General features: G+C 33.0%; 1 protein-coding gene across 6 annotated transcripts in view; it reads left to right on the forward strand.

Moving 5' to 3' along the window:
- Positions 1-14,199, forward strand: part of LOC127835357 (stimulated by retinoic acid gene 6 protein-like) — a 15,794-nt gene extending 1,595 nt beyond the window's left edge. The window contains exons 1-18 of one of the 6 annotated variants that reach the window (XM_052361738.1): positions 1,398-1,509; positions 3,129-3,204; positions 3,971-4,031; positions 4,523-4,608; positions 5,506-5,639; positions 5,735-5,898; positions 6,080-6,303; positions 6,681-6,763; positions 7,603-7,664; positions 8,577-8,748; positions 8,914-8,989; positions 9,093-9,171; positions 9,869-9,917; positions 10,462-10,576; positions 11,751-11,852; positions 12,232-12,395; positions 12,693-12,824; positions 13,060-14,199. In XM_052361738.1, coding sequence (XP_052217698.1) covers positions 3,137-3,204; positions 3,971-4,031; positions 4,523-4,608; positions 5,506-5,639; positions 5,735-5,898; positions 6,080-6,303; positions 6,681-6,763; positions 7,603-7,664; positions 8,577-8,748; positions 8,914-8,989; positions 9,093-9,171; positions 9,869-9,917; positions 10,462-10,576; positions 11,751-11,852; positions 12,232-12,395; positions 12,693-12,824; positions 13,060-13,568 — 2,280 coding nt within the window. In that variant the 5' untranslated portion in view covers positions 1,398-1,509; positions 3,129-3,136 and the 3' untranslated portion in view covers positions 13,569-14,199. Of the gene's footprint in view, positions 1-1,397; positions 1,510-2,626; positions 2,692-3,128; positions 3,205-3,970; positions 4,032-4,522; positions 4,609-5,505; positions 5,640-5,734; positions 5,899-6,079; positions 6,304-6,680; positions 6,764-7,602; positions 7,665-8,576; positions 8,749-8,913; positions 8,990-9,092; positions 9,172-9,868; positions 9,918-10,461; positions 10,577-11,750; positions 11,853-12,231; positions 12,396-12,692; positions 12,825-13,059 lie in introns of those variants that run through there. The other 5 variants (XM_052361740.1, XM_052361736.1, XM_052361739.1 and 2 more) reach the window with 5 other exon arrangements.
- Positions 14,200-20,000: the final 5,801 nt, after the last annotated feature.

The following is a 20,000-nucleotide window of genomic DNA, read 5'->3' on the forward strand; positions in this document are numbered from 1 at the left end:
CCTCGACATACTTGTGGCCAATTAAGGCCTTTGCCTTCTTAAAACAAAATGTAACGCCGAAGTTGGAAATAAATGACGAGGCAACATTAATTAAAACAGCATAACGCCGGTACATTATTAATTCAAGCACAGATTACCCGGTAGTCTTGATTGCTTTCATAAAATACATATACCTAAAATGTTTATTGTTAGATCTTTGCTTGAAAGAATCTGAGAATCTAGGTATTGATTATGTGTGACCTAAGTATTGGTATTTTTGGTTCGTTGTGGGCAAACAGAGTCGATATTTGCGTTTAGATATACTATCAATAAACTATATACATGTTCAATTTATACCTGTAATGCTGTTGAACATTTTATTGTATAGAGACTCACTGTGTCCAGTCTATCCAATTCATCGCTCTAATTTATGAGATCTATTCAAACAGTTATATATTTAAAGGCTATTTCCACCTTTTTTTAACTTTCGCTCAGAAGCTTACACAAGCAACCTTAGCGTTTGCATTGGACTCAATTGTATAAAATATATGTCGACATATACACAAACGATCATGAATCCTATTTCATCAATAGTATCATCACTTACATCTATCGTTTGCTATTTACTTTCCACGATAATCTTTAGCATACTAATAGCAAATAATAGAAACTAATCTAAACGCTATTATCCCCTTTCATAGGCGGATGTATATTGTTTGTCGTTGTTGGTCTGGTCCGTCCTTCCGTTATTCCGTCCGTTCGTTCGTCCTTACGTCCGGAATACTTTTTGTGTCCATAGCCATATCTCAGAAATGCTTTAGCCGATTTCATTGAAACTTGGTATGGGTGTAGATAGGGATACGAGGATGATGCACGTCAAATGCCCTTGCAATCCGTCTGAAAATAATGGAGTTTTTACTCATTTGTACTTTTTAATTAGCACATTTTTTTGTCTTTAGCCACATCTTGCAACTGCTTTTGCAGATTTCGTTGAAACTTGTTATGAATGTATTTATAGATAAGATGAAAATGTACATCAAATTTTAAAGCAAACTTTATGCCAATAACGGAGGTATGACCCATTTGTAAATACCCCGATCAAATAGTTTTTTTCTGTTTTTGAGCTGCATTTCCAATCGCATATGATACACAACCAGGAAACTAACCATACTTGTTTTCAATCATGTGGGGCTTAGTCACACGCAAGACTTGAATGGATTCTATAATCACTTTTTCAATTTTTATCCTTTATCTGACTGTATGCCAATTATAAGTATCAGGTTTCTATGGTAAATTTCAAGAGCACACACTGAGGTCAAATTTTAAAACGCTAATTTATAACAGCCATATTTTAATGAAGTACTCCTTTAAGCGTTGAATCAGCTATTCACCTCATATCAGCTTTCAATGTCATAGTACAAAGTATGTAAGGATTGATTCATACGAAGTGCGTGCTGTTTACAAATGGATTCGTTGATTAAAAATGGTTAATGTAACAGATAACAATATTCAGGTAACCACTCTCAAGAGGTAAGCGTCTTCTTTTTAAATGTGTAGCTATTATTGTACATGCACACAGTTATATCAATTTAAGGTCATGAAAATGCTAATCATTTTAAATTGCCAATACGAGGCTCATATAGCGCTGTTATCAATTTAGAAACTGATAAACGTTATTTCAAACAGCCATGGTTTGCGTTAAAGAACGAGCTGTCGTCGGCTATTGTCATATATGTGAACCAATCAGTAGTGTTCAGTCACACACCAAACACTTTCCTTTACACCATTAAACCGACATTTTGATAACTATTAGCTGCAAAGAGATTCGTGTATATCATCGATATCAATAACTTATGATATATGTATAATAAATAAATAAATAAATACAATCAGTTGGTCGGTCTATTACGTACGTAGACATCCTTAAACATGACCATTAACATCTGTACCATAACAAGATATTGTTTTAATTGTATATACTCAGCTTGGTGACTTTGTGAGTGTAAACTTGTGCCAACATCGATAGGTTGGCTCCCGTCCTTCTAAATTGGATCAATTTATTTCCAAAATTAGGGACGTCTAGTATATTTATTTCTATTTTTAGAATATTTTTTAAAGAAATTCATTTCAGCAAACAGCGCAGACCAAGATGAGACGCCGCATCGTGCGGCGTCTCATCTGGGTCTACGCTGTTTGCCAAGGCCTTTTTTCGAGACCCTAGGCATACATGGGTTAATAAACATAGTTCACATATCTCTTATCCACACATGTTTCTGAAATCCCACATCCCTTTATAACGAGCTTCTTTTAAATTGCTCATGCAATTAAGGCATATGTTATATACAAAATAAATTGATATATATATATATATATATATATATATATATATATATATATATATATATATATATATATATATATATATATATATATTTGTCTGGGATTTTAAATATATATTGATTTAGCCAACGCGTTTCGCATAGCTCATCATAATACAATATATTACAACGTCAAAATGTCATGGAGATAACGTCATATCAATTATGACGTCATAACGTCAATAAATATTAAATGAAATTTAATTTGGGTTTAAATACATGTATAAAATATTGTTCTTTTACTAACCTATTGTAGTGTTTCTTAAAGTTTTATGTAATTTTGACCACAACATTTTATATGACGTTATCTCCATGACACAACATTTTATACATGGTCAGTATTGTTTTTCAGAATGCAAATCGTTTATGTAAATTTTGCATTTAATATTGAATTTATATTGTTCTTTTAGTCTGTAATGCCACTGGGTAAAATTTCCCGGCTTTTGGATTGAAAGGTATAGATTTGACCAAAACAGTGTGTGAAATTATGAATGGGACCGCCTTGTAAGTCAAGACAATAATTTAAAACGATTTTTAAAAGAAAACTGGGGGCTTATGCTATTCAAGGGTATGTGTAAATTATAAACATATTTTTTTCACGCAAACCTGATATTGCATTTATATTGGTTTGTGTACAAAACTAATAAGATTATATTGTATGCGCATTTTAATTTAGAAATATCCAGAAACCCATATAATAAAGGTGTGCTTAAAACTTGAATATGTACATATACACATGTGTATTTCGTACCGATGTCTAACATTTTACAGGTTCAAATATGGCCAAATTTCTGGAGGCCTTTAATCTAGTCTATGGCAAGGCGAACCCCCAAACAAACGAAACAGTGTAAGTCTGGTTTCATACTACTGGTAGATTTTCGAGACCACTCAGTCCTATTTATTTTGGCCATTATGCAATAAGAAAATGTTTCATTCCTTGATAATACACATAGAATAATTGTCATACTTTACTATGATGAAAGCATCTAGATCTAATAAATATCAAAAGAACATTGGTTACCAGAGTATGAAAATACAACACAAAACATATAAACAGTACACAGAATTCAATCATAATAATATAGATTTAATACAAATATTCAATTTGTCCTTATTATGCAACATGTTTTTGTATGATATAAACATACTGATATAGACATGATTTACAATGACATATCTACGTCAAGATGTGGAACTTTGTCAATACTACTCACGGCAGATGCACGTTTTTAGATAAAAATAAATGGCTTTTATCTTGGAAAATCGATATTCATTTATCCATTTTAATCCTAATTTCTAATTTTTAACAATACAGGGTTACTATATTGAAACTTTTTATAACACTATGAAGCCATGCGGTGATTTGTTTGCGGTCAGTCCTAATTTAGTAACTGTACATTTTTAAAGCATATAGCTTTTGTTTCCTGTTGGTCGTATTTTACGGTGTTAGACAGAAGTGTTACATGTATTCAAGGTACGCAACCTATTCAATATACCGGGTATATCATTGAACTTTGTTTAGACGGTGAATAGTGAAACACACGTAGGTCATTATAAGAATATGTTGATGATATTAGGAACAAACCATTGTTATAAGTTCTATATATTTTCAGGACAGAATGCATCACAAACATCCCTGATGACAAGTTCCACTTTTGGTTTCTTCTTCCTTCGGTAATATATCACATCTTACAACATACTACTTTTAGCAACAGGTAAAGTCCACATTCACAGAACCAAGTGTCAAAACCCGGTCGTATAAAATGATCAATGTTAAATTAACGATATACAATTGGCTTTACACAACCACGCCTGTCTTTGACAAACCAACACTATTGACAACTATCACATGTTTGACAAGACCTTTGTTTCAGACATATGCAATGTAACCTCTCAGAATGTATTGAATCGCATCGCTTGAAGAAATCTCATCATACTTATACTTATTATATTGGTATTGTTTGTGTTGTTGTTGCTGATGTTTTGTTTATAAACTAATTCTCCTAACAAATTAAATGCTGTGTTTCACACATTACTTTCATTTACCGGTTGATACATTTAAATCGTGACGGTGTATTATGACGAAGCCAAGGTAGTTCGAATAATGGAGCAAGTTTGTAATAAAATACTCATAAAGAAGCTGTTATTATTTCCTTGAATTTTAGAGCGCTATGATTCTTCTTCTGGCGTTCTCTTTCCACCGAAAGAATCTCTATCTGTCATGCCTGGGTGGGAGACCCGCAGCTGTCTTGTAAGTACCAGATGGAAACCAGAAAATGTGTCGAATACATATTTGCCGCGCTTTGGGTACACTGGGCTTACTTTTTATGTATGTGTGTAAAGTGTCGTCACATATTATAATACTTCCGTTTGTACAGCATGGTGATAGTCATAATGTTAGTCCATTCAAAAGAATTATAGTTCGTTTGAATACCCTTTAATAATAATAATAATAATAATAATAATAATAATAATAATACTACTACTAATAATAATAATAGTAATAATAATAATAATACTAATAATAATAATAATACAAAAAATCTTTATTTAAAGAAGAAATACTTGTTAAGAAATACATCAGATGAAGTTACATAATATGCAATTTATATAAAACATTTCATATTTTGACAACAAGGTCTTCTAACATAATGCAATTTACAACAAATACATAAATGCATCATATTTCATCTTGAGCAATGAGAACAAAACATAACTAATCATATTATATGCATGTACACTAACAATGATATATATCATGATTAAAAACAAATGACAGACATAAAACTACAATAACCATTTATGCAAGAACAGTATTCAAACATTAATCATTTGTACGCTATCAAAGAACACGATTTTTTGGCAGTCAACTGCATATTGTAGGCACGGTAGAACAGTATTCAAACATTAATCATTTGAACACTATCAAAGAACACGATTTGGCAGTCAACTGCATATTGAAGGCACTGCAATCTGTCTAAAACCCAATGCGAAGATCCCGATTTAATTAATTGGTGGATATGTTTGATAAATGAATATGTCCAGTTATTGTTATGCATTAGGCACTCATCGTAAATAAAAGACGTAAATAATGGGTTTATAAATATAATGCAACTGTATTTGCACTTTGATTATATTTGTTTATCAGTCCAATGGATATTCTGGGCAAGTCAAACCGGATGTCCTATGCGGCAGCTTGGGGCGCCATAACTTTCCTCACGGTGGACATGGTGTTTGGGTTAACAGTCATAGTTGACCTGCAAGGTCCCAGATACGTGACAAGTAGGCAAGCTTACACATTGTAATGCAATTATGTTAGTTTAAATCATCTTTATCATAAAAGAAAATGTATAAAACGCGCACATGTCTTGTTTCAGTCTGGAACAAGATCCTGTCCATGGGAGTGATAGGGGTGGGCTACTTCCCCATGTTTGCAGCCCTTGCACTGGATTCCCTTGTCAGTCTTGTGGTGGCCGAACTATACGCATGCGTGCTGTTTGCAGTCAACACGTACAAGATATTTGAATGTGACCTCATACCAGTAAGGTTTCATTACTAATTTGAAATAATACTTGCATCAATTGTGATGTTAATTGTGAACATGTAAGATCTACTTACGCTTTTATCATGAATACATTATAAACAAGAAAGCATATTAGTGTTAGTTTCAAATTTTGTTCAGTTTATACTTTTACATCGTTGTTTTTATTTGTCTCTTTCAGACAGCTCGCCTCATTTTGTTTGCTCGAGACTTTCCGAACCTCGTTTGTTTAGGTTACCTCTGTATAAGCATTCCATTGAAAATGTTCAAAGGTCTGCGCAGAAAGACAGTACGTATCTATACGTCAAAGGAAAGGGTGTCCGTTCTCAAAATGGACAAGGATCTAGATTTGACATCTGAGGCAGAACATGTTCGGAATCTATTACGGCCACCAAAACCTCCTCGGTAATCATTTGATTAACTACGTCTTGCTGATTTTTATTGAATTGGATGATAAAAAATAAAATAAAAATACGTAAGATACAGTGCGTTATTGTATGACATACTTGATATTTTGCAAAGTAAAAAAAAATGTTTGTAAACTCATGAACATGTGATGTGGTGTGCACATTTAAGACGATTTTCAAATTCCAAATATTATTAAATAATGTACCGATCTGAGAAATGCTGTCATCATTTAATAACTGGATTTTAAAGAAGAAAAATTTGTGAAGTGAGTCCGGAATCACGGTTCACATTTATCAATGTTTAATTGTTGTCTTACATGCAAGAAGATAATTTCCAAAGTTTTCGGTTAATAGTACATGCTTTTAATTTGCAAGCTCACCCCCTGCCAATCTACAGGCTAAGGTGGTCGGAATCGCAAAATCCGTGACAGAAGTTGTCGTCTACCAGAACAAAAATAGTAAGAACACGATGGGTTGTTATGACGTACATGCGCTTTCATTCGTCTTATATGACTGTTTAACATTACAATTCCGCATACTGCTTTATCAAACTACATCTGTTTTAGTCGAATACATGTCATAATTATTATCCAGTCATACATGTAAGATTCTGCTTTACAACCGCTTCTTTGAATTTTAATTGGATTTACTAATAGGCAAACTTAATTCAATGGTAAATAACTAGATGGATTTTTAATGTGATGACGTTTATGTATTTAAAGATGGCACTATTTAAAATAAATATTGCTTATACAAGAATGTGGGACGCACAAAATTGTCCAAAGGAGGCTATGTTGGCAACATTTTGTATCCGGACTAATTTCACTGAATTTAATTTATCCTACAACTCATTATAATATTTAAAATTAGCGATGCGTATGTCATTCAAGCACTGTCAAATATGGATTATATGTTCAATGTTAATTCCACAATGAAATCACCAAATTTATGTTTCGTGTTAAATATGAAGTTCCGAATTGATTAGAAATAGTAATTTGATTTTGAAATGGACATTTACCTAAGTCATGTATGTGTACAATGCTGCTATACCGGGAGCGTCTATACCTGTTTTAATTTCATTTTGGTTTTGTAGCCTAGTCATTTACTCCGTCCAAAAAGGTCTTTTAGCTACTATATTGCAAGTGATTTATTGATATTTGCGCAATTATCAAACCCATAGTTGAACTGGTAGATTCAGGCTACTTTCATGTCGATAGAAGCTACCCAACGCTCATTTATTAACTTTTGATGACAATGATTTGATTGTTCATAATGTGCATTCGTTATTATGCTTCAGAGTACCGCTATTCCACGCGTATTCTTACTGTTACTTTGATGGGTCTAATGTTGCTGTATAAAGTAAGTTCTTATTTCTTTCTTTTGTTTCCGTATCTTCGTAAACTTCATGACATATACTGATTCCATCTGCACATTCATTGTTATATTCCCGTTACGAAGTGAATGGGGTATATACGAAACACTAGTGACATGCCGTCTGTATTTGTGTAGTTCCGTCCTTCTGTCTGTCTTCTGCTAAAATTTGCAACGGACAATATTTAAACTTGAAGTCATTAGGTTTTTATGATTTGAAATTGAACATGTGCGATTTTGACCATTTGTCTTTTAAAAATTAAATAAATAAGTTATTCGAATCTCACAACTAAGCCATTCTATGATTCATGAGTATTGATATAAATTATTGGAAAATAAACCCTCATATTATATATTAATTTTCAACGCATACGCATATGTTTATTGGCAAATCTTTACCGATTTGTCTTAGTTTTAATGTTTATATGATTAACATAATTTTGTTTATTGATTTATAAAGTGTAAAATATTTGAGAAATAAATCAGAATTGTTGGCTTTGTTATCTGGAGCCACATAGTATTTATTGGTATAATAGTTTTATAGTGGTCATCTATACAGTTTTATTTTAAATCATGCTTTTGTCGTAAGCAACAAGTAGCTTGCTTCAAATTAAAACATGTGTTTTCTTGGTGAGGAATAGTATTCTTTGTCAATATTGTGACACTCTCATATTTATATTGTTACTAATAACGTATTCAAATGTTCAGCTGGCTGCTTCTAGCTTGTTTGCAAATGACCGATAAAGCTGCCGCGTGGATACCGCCACAATGAATGCTATTTGTAGTGTGCGTTTGTGGGTTAGGAATGGGTTTACGTTGCGTGCGTTCGTGCTTGCGATCGTCTGTGCGAGTGTATGTACTTGTGTGTGTGTTTAAAACGACTAACTGTGTACTCCATAGGTAGCTGTGGAATTATTTGTTATGATCCTTGCTGTCTTCAATTTGGTGGACAAAGGAATTAAAGCAACGATTGATATAATAGGAAAAGATTCCACACCTGGAGAGGAGAAGTGGATGACTTATATTCGAGACACAGTTCTTTACCTTCCAGAACTGATAACAAATTTACGAAGTATGTACTTTTTGCATTTTAATTAAATTCATCAGGTATATATACTACATCTTATGATGTTCAAGAACACACAATACCATAATTATATTTGAATATGATAAGCTATAACATCATAGTGATACAAAAGCAGTGTTTCATACTTGTAATGCATGTTTTTGTTTCCAGTTTGCTTCATTGTGTCCTTGACCTTGATCCTAGCGGCGGGAATACTAACCATTCTTCACATGATGACGTCATACAGGTGCAAGTTTATTTCACGACATATTGTAATGTATTTGTATTAATGTATTCCCTTGCGCGTGTCAATATGTTTCTGCTTACCTGAACACTTATCCCATCTTCAGGACCAATCTGCTATCCTTGTATAGAGGCGACAACACTCACATTCCGCACAGATCCACATTGGAGAACACCTCCCTACTGGTACTTGAACCTTTAATCTTGAAATCTTGAGAACGCTGTTTAGATGTTTGTAAACTCCATGCTCGGTGATGAACCTCAAATATACATTTTTTATAAATAATATTGCCCTGCGTTTAAAAAGCAATTTGTATATTGCATAGCATATATAGCGGGTGCTAATATAAACCCTTCCTCGGTGGTTGTGGAGCATCATTATGCTTATAAAAATGGTCAAAACTGTATGACTGTACCTGCGTTTTGAATGTTATAAATGACATAAATATAATTTTCATGTAAACATACAACGAACATGTAATCTATTTTTGTCGTAAGGGCAAAATCGATGTTCACAGTTCTCAAAAACTGCAATTCTTCCTCAAATTGATTTTGCGCATAGAGGTTAAGTCCTAGTGTCACTGAAAACAATGCAGTTTTTGAAGCATTTAATTAATGCCTTAAAAATGATGTAAATGCGTTTTTGTGTCATAGCTATTAAAGTAAATGAAACATTTACGTTAATGAAATATGCCCTGAAATGCATATATATGATTGTATTGTTGCGTGGTAAGTTAATAACAATGTGCCTTTTTAGAAAAATAAATTAAACAAGGAAAGACGCTCTAGCAATATACAATTATATTTTGATTTTGTGTTTCGGTATTTGACTAAAACACTGCACATTTGTAGTAAATATATGAAGCACATGGTCAATTAACAGCTAGGCAGCATGCGGTATGCCGGGTACCAGGTCGCCTACATTGGCTGGGGTATGTTGCACACTATATGAACGTAATCCATTTGTCTTTTCGTTTGCTCGTCCTAAAACGTTAAGGTTGTTGAAATCCACATGGGAAAAACTAAAATAATCGGTTAATCAATTTACAGCTATTGCAAAAATTAATAAAATTTAAACTATGAAACGCAAGAAAAACAAGAAAAACGTGTTTAACTTGACTACATGTAAGGAACAATGCCAATCTCATGTCATGTTTTGGTGAAATTGCGTCGTCAAGATACAATGCCTTGTCAGATTCAAAATATTGAATGTTAGATGGTTTTAAGTATGTTTCTGTCTTAAAATTGTCTGATAAGCGTTGCCCTTTTATATCATATCGTATTGAACTTAATCATATATAATCGTTTTCAAACTATCCAACGGCGTAACAGGGCGTACTTGGCGAGTATTAATTTGTTTTAATATTAACTCAATATATTATGCTACTATCATAGGGCACCCATTTATTGAGCCTTATAACTGCTCATGCTGAAACAGAGACTTTGAAACAAGTACTATTGTTACTTTCGTTACAGGGTTCGTATTGCATTTCATTTGTATCTCCATTGCCTGTGTTGCCTTGGACCTGCTGATTATTCTGCTGGCTTTAGGAATCACGCAATGGTTACTTTGGATTCTGGAAACCATATGGTAGACATAAACTGCTTATTTAATCTTCATTATTTGCTTGATATCTTGTTTGTTGAAAAACCAATTTAGATTCTATGTTTTATGAATCATTATAACTGTTTGTAAAGTGTTGTTCACATGTATTACATTTTATTATATACATGTTTAATGTTTTTAACAAAATACAGGTTGTATCAATCGTTGAAATAAATCCCGTATTATGCTACTCGCTGTTTTCCGATTCCCTATAACCATACTAGCCGGACTACTTTCTTCGACCTATTTAATGACGTCACATTACGCGCACCGAACATAGGAAACCCCTTTTTTATATAACGAAATATATAACGTAGTACATCTGTGACGAAACACAATAGTTTTATTTAAACTCTCTGGAATTTAAGGACATGTCGGACGTGGTGTTTTTTTAACAGCAAACTATTTGTTTAAAACATTGAAAGAATGCAAAACGTATTTCGGAGTGTGTGTTTATCATGCATAAATGTAAATTTCGAAAGGAATACAACAAAATAGTGTGGTTTAAACTAAGTTTCGATAAAGACATGGAAGAATAGAAGTGGACGTGCATATCGTTTCAAGGTGTTTGTTATAAATATTGGATAACAGTTGTCAACTTAATTGTTATAAACATTGGATTAACGATGTCATTAAGGTAAGCGTGTCGGAAACCTGTGTTTTCCCGATTCAAATGTTTACACGTTAATTTATATAAACTGTATTCACACGCGTCTTAAATAAACTATGGCGTACCGTTTTAGTCATTGTTTCGTCAGTTTTGTTAAAGCAAAAAAAACAACAATTGTTAACTGTTTTCGTTAGTTGTTGTATATAATAAGAGGAATATTACGCTAGTAAATTGTTTCAAGAGTTTGTATCAGTCTCGAGGCTTCAAGCCTTGTGCTATTTCGTCATCACACAAGTCATTCGTATTTTATCTCGTATTGAAATTACAGGACGTATAGCAAATAGGCGCGATTCATTTTGGTAGACTTTTGAAAGCAAACGGGATGCGATTAAGGCAGTTAATAGTGCTCATATGATTGCTACAGAATTCGCTGCCTATGCTCCGCCTCTCGTGTGATACGTCATCATACAAGTCACTCGACTGATACAAACTTTTGGAACAATTGACTAGCGTAATATTCCGTATGTATAGTCCCTTTTCTGTGTTAAGGCCTGCCCTTATGATGACAATTATACCTATGCTGGTGCAGACTTTGTCAGCCAAGTTTTTCTTTCTGCAAGGAAGGGGTCGTTTCTTGGCAATGAACAATCGGTAAATACATTTTGTCTTCTTACTTTCACGTACCACCAAATCTTTATCTATATGGTTAGAATACGTTTATGCAAATATTTGTATCCCGCACCGTTAACGCGGTAAATACACTGCGAAACTGATATATTTATTCAACAATGGTTTCTAGACTAGCTATATTTTGTTTTACAAACCTCATGTACATTGATAAGTTTAAACTTTTATTTTCTCTCAGACACGCTCTGTTCAATTTCCGAGTTTTCATTCTTCTACAACATGCGTACTAAAATTGTGTTGCAGTTGCACTATTTTCAGTGTTTTCTTTTCACGTCATTTGACAATATATTAACCGATCCTTATCATGTTACTTATCAACACTGTACCTTAAATATAATTTCAGACGCGCTCTGTTCAGCTTTTCTTTCTTCATGTTCTTCTACAACATCTTCCTCGGTTTCTTGTCGTGCCTTCTCCGCATCATTAAGTCTGTTGTTATTGGCGTCATTTTCTTGCCGCGTCTCGACAACAGCGCCCTAACAAGGAGATTCCAGATGATGGATCCAGGTCTGTGTATTAACTTTTATGTTTTTAACTCTTATGTTGATATAATGCAATTATATTTCGTCATAAATTAAAAAAACTGTTTACAGTCATTTTCATTAATGTTCGTGCACAAGTGTCAGGTGCGATCGATTTTAATTACATTACTTTCATTAAAATACTACTGAGCATAAAATACACTTTTATCTCGTATTGAAATTACAGGACATATATCATATAGGCGCGATTCATGTTGGTGGAATTTTGAAAGCCAACAGGATGCGATTAAGACAGTTAATAGTGCTAATATTATTACTACAGGATTCGCCGCCTATGCTGGCTTTTTGCACGTCGAATGCTCACATACTCATCCTGTGCTGCTTATATTTGTTCGGATATTATTGGCGGGAAAGAAGAAAAGAGATGAGCCATATATTGATCCGGAAAAATCAGGTTTTGTATAAAAATGTATTCTATAAAACGGTAGTTATGTGCTTTGTCAAATACTTTAGACGTCTTAAGTATTACATTAAAATCTTACTTTAAATGTGCTGTAATGTATAGTGAGAAATCAAAATACACTTCATTAATCAACTTACATGTATTTGTTTTAACTATGAGAAATAGTTTTACGAGAAGCAAAAAAGTGTCATATATCGTATTCTTATCGCATATGGTTCAATTATAGATATAACCATAGAAAGGACACGTGCATTTGTTCGAGCTCGAATCCGCTGGCAAACTGCTTATTCGATATTGAAAAATCCGGCACTGAGAGCCTTACGAAAATCTCACTTGGACCATGTGAAAGAACTTCAAGAACGCTTATCAAAATTGTACTATTTAGACAAGAACCAAACTAGCGAACTTATAAAAGAAATTCAGAAATCTGGAGTGGACTTGAAAGATGTTAATGTAACACTCGAGGCAGAAGGCAAAAGAACTTTTTCACAACACTGGGACACGGCGTTGAAAATAAATAATATGATGCAGAAAATGCGGAGAGATAGGGGTCTTGGATTAGGAATTTTCGCTTCCCAGCATCGACAAGAAGGAAGAAGCGGAATAGAAAACCTTAGCCATGCTAATGATGTGAGCGTTGAATCCAATGACAATGTTAGTTATCGGACTAAATGGAAAGTAGCAGCGTTTACAGCATTGAAAACAAAATTTGAAGAAACTGATACAGTACTGTGATATAAAACGTATTTATAGTGAAATAAAATATGACGCAATTAAGATTTCATCTAGAATGTCACGTCTACGTGGATAAAAAATAATGAACACTTCATTTTTACTAAAGTGCTGTTTGTTTTTCTTGTATGATTGTTGATGATAGCTAGAAAAGAGGAATATTATATTGACGTTCTGGTGAGTTGTGCAATCCGTGTTTATTCTGTAAAGAGAATCGACAAGGATTCCAACATTAAATACTTACAATCGTATTAATGTCAAAAATTAAAATAAAGAAAACATATTTTATTTATTTGAATTAAACATTTTAAGCAGAAATTATAATGTATTTATTGAGGTAATATCAAGCATTATGAGGCCTAGTTATCTCGTAATAAACGACGTTAAATCATTTTTATACAAATAAGCCTATTTAAGTCGTAATTTCAAAAGATTTCAATACAACGACAAGAAGGTGCCGAATAAGTGATAAGTGACGTTCAAAATCGAATACTGTCAGAAAGATCGAAATGCACATATCATCGTGTTGGCTGTTTTTTTTCTTTTAATAATCATCATTACAGGATGTGTACGACTTGTCTCATCTATCTTCTCGGATTAACTTATGCCATATATAATAAAATAACATAAAGAACACGTGTGTTTATTTATGATAAAAACGTGCGTGTAAACAACGTTTACCAGTATTAATTTTCATATAATTTTGAATCAATTATTATCTTATCAGCAATTTAACAATAAATAATTAATTTGATTTAAAAAAGTATTTTCCAAGTGAATAAATTCGTGTTATATCGTTAACAAATACAACGTAACAAGTGTCAAGCAATAATAAACTCAATAGAATCAACAATTCTGAAATCAAACAAATAATTTTAAATATTCAACCATATATTGTTTTACATAAAAATACGATCGTTACAAAAATCCACGAAATCGTGTCTCGCATGAATGAACGTTCTCGAATTTTATAACTTCATTTGCCTTGCAACTGATTTGTTTATTTCCAGCTACCCGACGTTCATTTATGTGTATTGAAACTATTGCATGGCAAGGGTTATATTTATTTCCGGATAAATCGATAATAATTCAATGGATATATGTAAATCCGGCTTTCACCATTATACAAATGTGAAAGGGTATTTTTATATTCGGCTAACCAAACTTTAGAAATTGATAGAAATTAAAACATTTGAATTTTCCTAATACATACTATATTTCAAATATTGTAATAATATAATAAATGTGTGTGCATATGTTTTATCGTATAAGCATATACTGTTCAGCAAAAATTAAATTTATATTGTGCCAGTTTAACCTTAACTAAATGAGAATCAATCATAAAGAGTTTATACGTACCCTTTGGGCAATTTAACCTGGAAAACCTTGTACATCTTGACAACAGGCATTTTCAGAATCTATCAATCACATGCTCATCGAGATTTGAAAGTATGTTCACATATTTCAATCGTTATTCGTGGCTTAAAGTTAAGTGCAACCATGATGTGCGTTTGGTAAGAAAAGGTCATACCCTGCACTCTGATCTAAGCGACTTGAATACTTCAGATTTCCCATATTTGGCATTCAGGTTGGGGCGCATTGGACGACATCTTGCTGTGTATGAAATATATATATATATATATATATATATATATTATGTTCACAGTCGAAATAGAACGTGGTGTTCGGTGTATATATTTCCTTTTTGTTTTACTCGTAATTGCATCATGACTGTAACCTCTCTGAGGATACTCATTTTCCATACCTAGGTTACACAGTACTTTGGAACCGTGTATTGTACAATATCATTTCAGTAGTTTTTCTCAGTAGGTAAGACACGTTAATTGATAACATGGACATGAAAAAAGATGACGGCATTTAATACAAATCAGCTAATTACATCGGTATGGTTCAAGCATACCGTGTGTTGAATTTTTTAATTATTTTGTAGTATTCAATAATGACAGATATGTATTGAATGACATGTATAGATGCTAATTAAGTGTCATGATAATCATCATCATAATAATAACGCGTAGTCGTCTCCCCGATCATAATGTTCAGTATGCACGACTAATCTGGCCACTTGGTATCAATTGCAACCACGTGTCGGCGGCAAGCTGTGCCACACGTCCAAGCACTGTTATGTCATAACGTGCCCAGTTGGCATCCAACGTTGCTGCAACGTTGTATAAGGTTGCATTCGAACGTTGCAGTTTGGTTGTACCAATGGTCTATATGTAAGTTTCACCGACGTTTTTTCCCAACGTTGCTGCGACGTTTTTTAGCAACGTTGCTGCAACGTTGTATTTAGGTCGCATTAAAACGCATTATTTTAAAATTCTATTTTTTTAAATAATATAAAATTAAAATTAAAAATTATTTACTGCCAACCGCTCTTTCGTTTAGTATCGGCAGTTAGGGACATTTTCGAGTTCGTTTCTTAGAAAGAACCATTATTTGATGTCTATAGAGGAGTGAATGAAACGCTCCCCGAGTGGGAATCGAACCCACCAAATCCCGATCGCTAGGCGGACACCTCATCCACTACACCACGGCGACAATTAAAAGTTTCAGACAAAATGCTTACTATTAATTTTTTGTTGAAACTTTGAAACTAGATTCTACCATTTTAATGCATAACACAACTTAAACAAAATATTGTATACGGCGATTTTGAGTTCAAGTTCATCTTTAGCATCTTTAAGTTTAAGCAACTGATCTGTAAAATTAAAAAAAAATGAATTTCTAAAATTTACAAGAAATCATATTTTCATTGATGCTATATATGTATGAACTGTATTATTATAAAGTACAATTCCTACTCGGGGAGCGTTTTATTATCTCCTCTTTAGACACCAAATACTGGTTCTTTCTAGGAAACGGACTCGACAGTGTGCATATCTGCCGATAATACTCGAAAGAGCGGTTGGCAGTAAATAGTTTTACCGATTATCACGATACTGCAAACAATATTACAATTATTATATGATTTTATAAATGAGTGTGCAATATAAATACGATATAAATTCCGCTATGTTGTGTTCTTGTAGGGGATTTATGTCGACCTTGTTTACTAGTTTTTAGAACGCTTATTTTGTTCTTTGTCGATATGAACAGTAGAGAGTAGTATGTCAGCAAATGAATGAAGCAAAGTATGTGTTATACAATATCAATTAAATTTTTATTTATTGATTAATACGGAATATGCTCCACATGGTCCAGAAGATCGTTTCATTAAAACCTCGTAAATGAGTTCACTTCGTAAATTAGATACATTTATTTGTTTAACTTTAAATGGAAAGTTTCGAGACTTGTGCATTTTGCATATGAGTCGTAAAGAGAGCTTAACTATAGATAATAGCACGACCTTTATAACATTGATTTATTATATAATTGTCTATGAAACAGTTCGTGCTACAAAACATATTGTGAATGTGCTGTATAAAGAGATTCGCATTGTTAAAAATAATTATATGGCGTTATTTGTCAACATAGTTTGTGTGATACACTCCTGGGCATGTCCATCAGTTCATGCCTATTGTGTAATACAAGTGGGCATATATCCGCTTATGCTATGCGATCGTGAGAGTATATGTCCGAGAGGGCCAGTGTCCGTATCTCCTGCCTAACTAGTAAATACTGCTCGATTTGCAAAGGCTTGCTCTGTCAGAGCGGCATTCTTTCATATATTACTTCAACATAATCTGTTATTCCTTTGCCGCGTCAGCGTATTTTGCATAAAACACTATCAATTTACTTTGAAATTCAGGCAATTATGATATAAAATTATTATTTTGTAATTAAGGAAATGATGAGGGCAATCACAGTGACGTCAATCACAGTGACGTTATCAAAAGAAGTCTACCTCACGGTGTAGATGCATATCGGTGGCCTCTCTGACAAAATGCTGCCTCTCTGTTCATTCTCGGCTGCCTCTCTGTTATAAACATGAAAAATGGATGATCGTAATACACAAAACAGATAAGAAAATCTAAAATTAAAACCCGTTAACACATTTGTGCATAAAAAGAGGTGGTCCATGAGTTGAAGCATATATCCAGCTACAGGTTCACAGTATTCTGCAGGTCCAAACACTTATCAAAAACTCTATCGAAGATGGAATGATGACGAGGGTGGTGGAACATTCGTGCATGCATGCCACTTTGATGACTTTTTAACATAGCTTTTCCGTAATATATCAAATATCTAATGTCAGTAATATCATCTTTATGATCAAAACTTTACGTTCAATGTACGCTATATAGTAATTATCGTCAATTTTACTTAAAAAATGCCTACATTCGCTTTCGTTGTGGCACGGAAAGCCTCTCGATTGGCTCACTTTTCTGGCACGGGAAGCCTATTCGTCGAAAATGTCCGATTTGAAAATGTGGATAGAAAACTGCGTCTTAATCAAATATCAACAAATACCATATGTTTCGATGACGAATAAATGAATTCATAATAAGCAATGTGATGACACATATGATTTGATCTCACATAGTAAAATTTGTACCTACGAACACAATTATGTGGTTTCATATACCGATACGTCCACTTCATAACAATTATTTAATGCGGAAGATATGCGACTATTAAGTGAACAAACAACAAAACAATACTTACACCTTGTTTTTTAATTAAATAACTTATTTACGTTAAATTTCGACCTTTATTTCAAAGCTATGCTATACGCCGAATATCTTTTTGAAAATATATTTCTTGTTTGTATTTCGAAGTTTATGAGGTCCTACGCGCCTGAATCTGCATTATGTACGGTGACATAATAACTCCCCGGACATTTTCTTCTTTGTACAACTGCGGACATAGTTCCCTCTGACACAACCTGGTGGTTCGGAATGGAAGAAAAGAAACGACGGTGAAATAATCCCACCCTGAACGGTTATGTCCTGATAATAAAACTTTGAGTATTAGGTGTTAAAGTTTGCCGAGTTTATAGAAACGCAACGAGTTTACATGGTTGTCCTAGTAACACAATTATAGTGGTGTGGAAAACTATAAGTAAATAGTAAAATTAGAAATGTGATAGGACTGGACACATTTTCGCTCTTACTGACTTAAATGTTGCAGCATGAAGAGTATTTTCAAAAAGACATGATTGTAAAATATGTTACTGCAATATTCTTAAAATAACAATTACATATCTCCTTATTTTGAGCTAACCATAACTCAATCTTACAATACAATACTACTTAGGCTACCTCCCTTAAAGGTTTGCTACAACGGGAACCAACCCGATCATTATGAAGGGGATTTTTGGGAATTCATTTCAGTATGCGACTGTTGTTGCGTACAACAAGTTGAATGTACCTTTCAATAACAAACCATATGATACAAATGTTAATAATAAGTTTATTTATTATAATATTAAATCATATAATGAGATCAATTATAGATCATATTAAGTCGTTTGTTTGATTGTTACAAATGCTATGCAATCTTTTTAAAGCAAGCAAACAATCAAGTCTCAATAGAGCCGTGTTTGACTGATACATTACACATGTTTCCACACCAGATTAGTGATTATATGTATTATGTTTGAGGAAATGTAAGTACCCAAGTCACAAAGAAGAGAATAGAACAGAAGTTTATAAAGACTTCTGCCTATGGTCGTCGTATTTAATGCATACACTTTAATGACCAGAACGGCACTATTACAAGATATATATACAAATTTAGTGTAAATTCAATTAAATTTCGAAGAAAGATAATACAAATAAAACAACAATTATTTCGAGAAAGAAAAACGTACACAATTAAAGGATAAACTTTTTATTTGCGTCCGTATATACAATATAATTATGATGAAACAAATCGAAATCCAATAGACATAAAATATACGAGTTAATGAACGAATAAAGGAACATACACAGGCTCATTTCAAAGTTAGTACAAATTACCATTATTTGTTAAAGGAAATAATAATATAAGTGCGTATAGTTAAGGCATCCTTTACTTATTAATATACATAAATAATTTCAGAATACATGTTGATGTAATTCATGTCAATAAACATGTCTTTAGAACGTAACAACAGGTGGATTCATGAAATAAATACGTTAATAAATTATCCCGTAGTAAAAGGCAGCACGAATAAACATAAATGAAATAGAATTCATCATATATGTCCAGTTTATTACAGGCAATAACGTTCTTCACGAGGGATTTTGTTGTGTGTATATCTTCGGTCTGAATTATCAAGAGGTGGATACATTTTTTTTTACAAAGTACAATCGTAGACTCTAAGGCAATAAATCTTAGTAGTACCGTTGTTCATATTCAAGAGAAGTTTTATACACTCCATTGATTTCAAAAATATTATACCAAACTATTCCTGCTTAAAGGTGTCAATAACTTTATTTCACTTACACAATAATATCTTTCAGTTATATTGGAAATTTTAAACAAAGA

Source organism: Dreissena polymorpha, chromosome 6, assembly GCF_020536995.1.
Source record: "Dreissena polymorpha isolate Duluth1 chromosome 6, UMN_Dpol_1.0, whole genome shotgun sequence".
NCBI classification, from domain to species: domain Eukaryota; kingdom Metazoa; phylum Mollusca; class Bivalvia; order Myida; family Dreissenidae; genus Dreissena; species Dreissena polymorpha.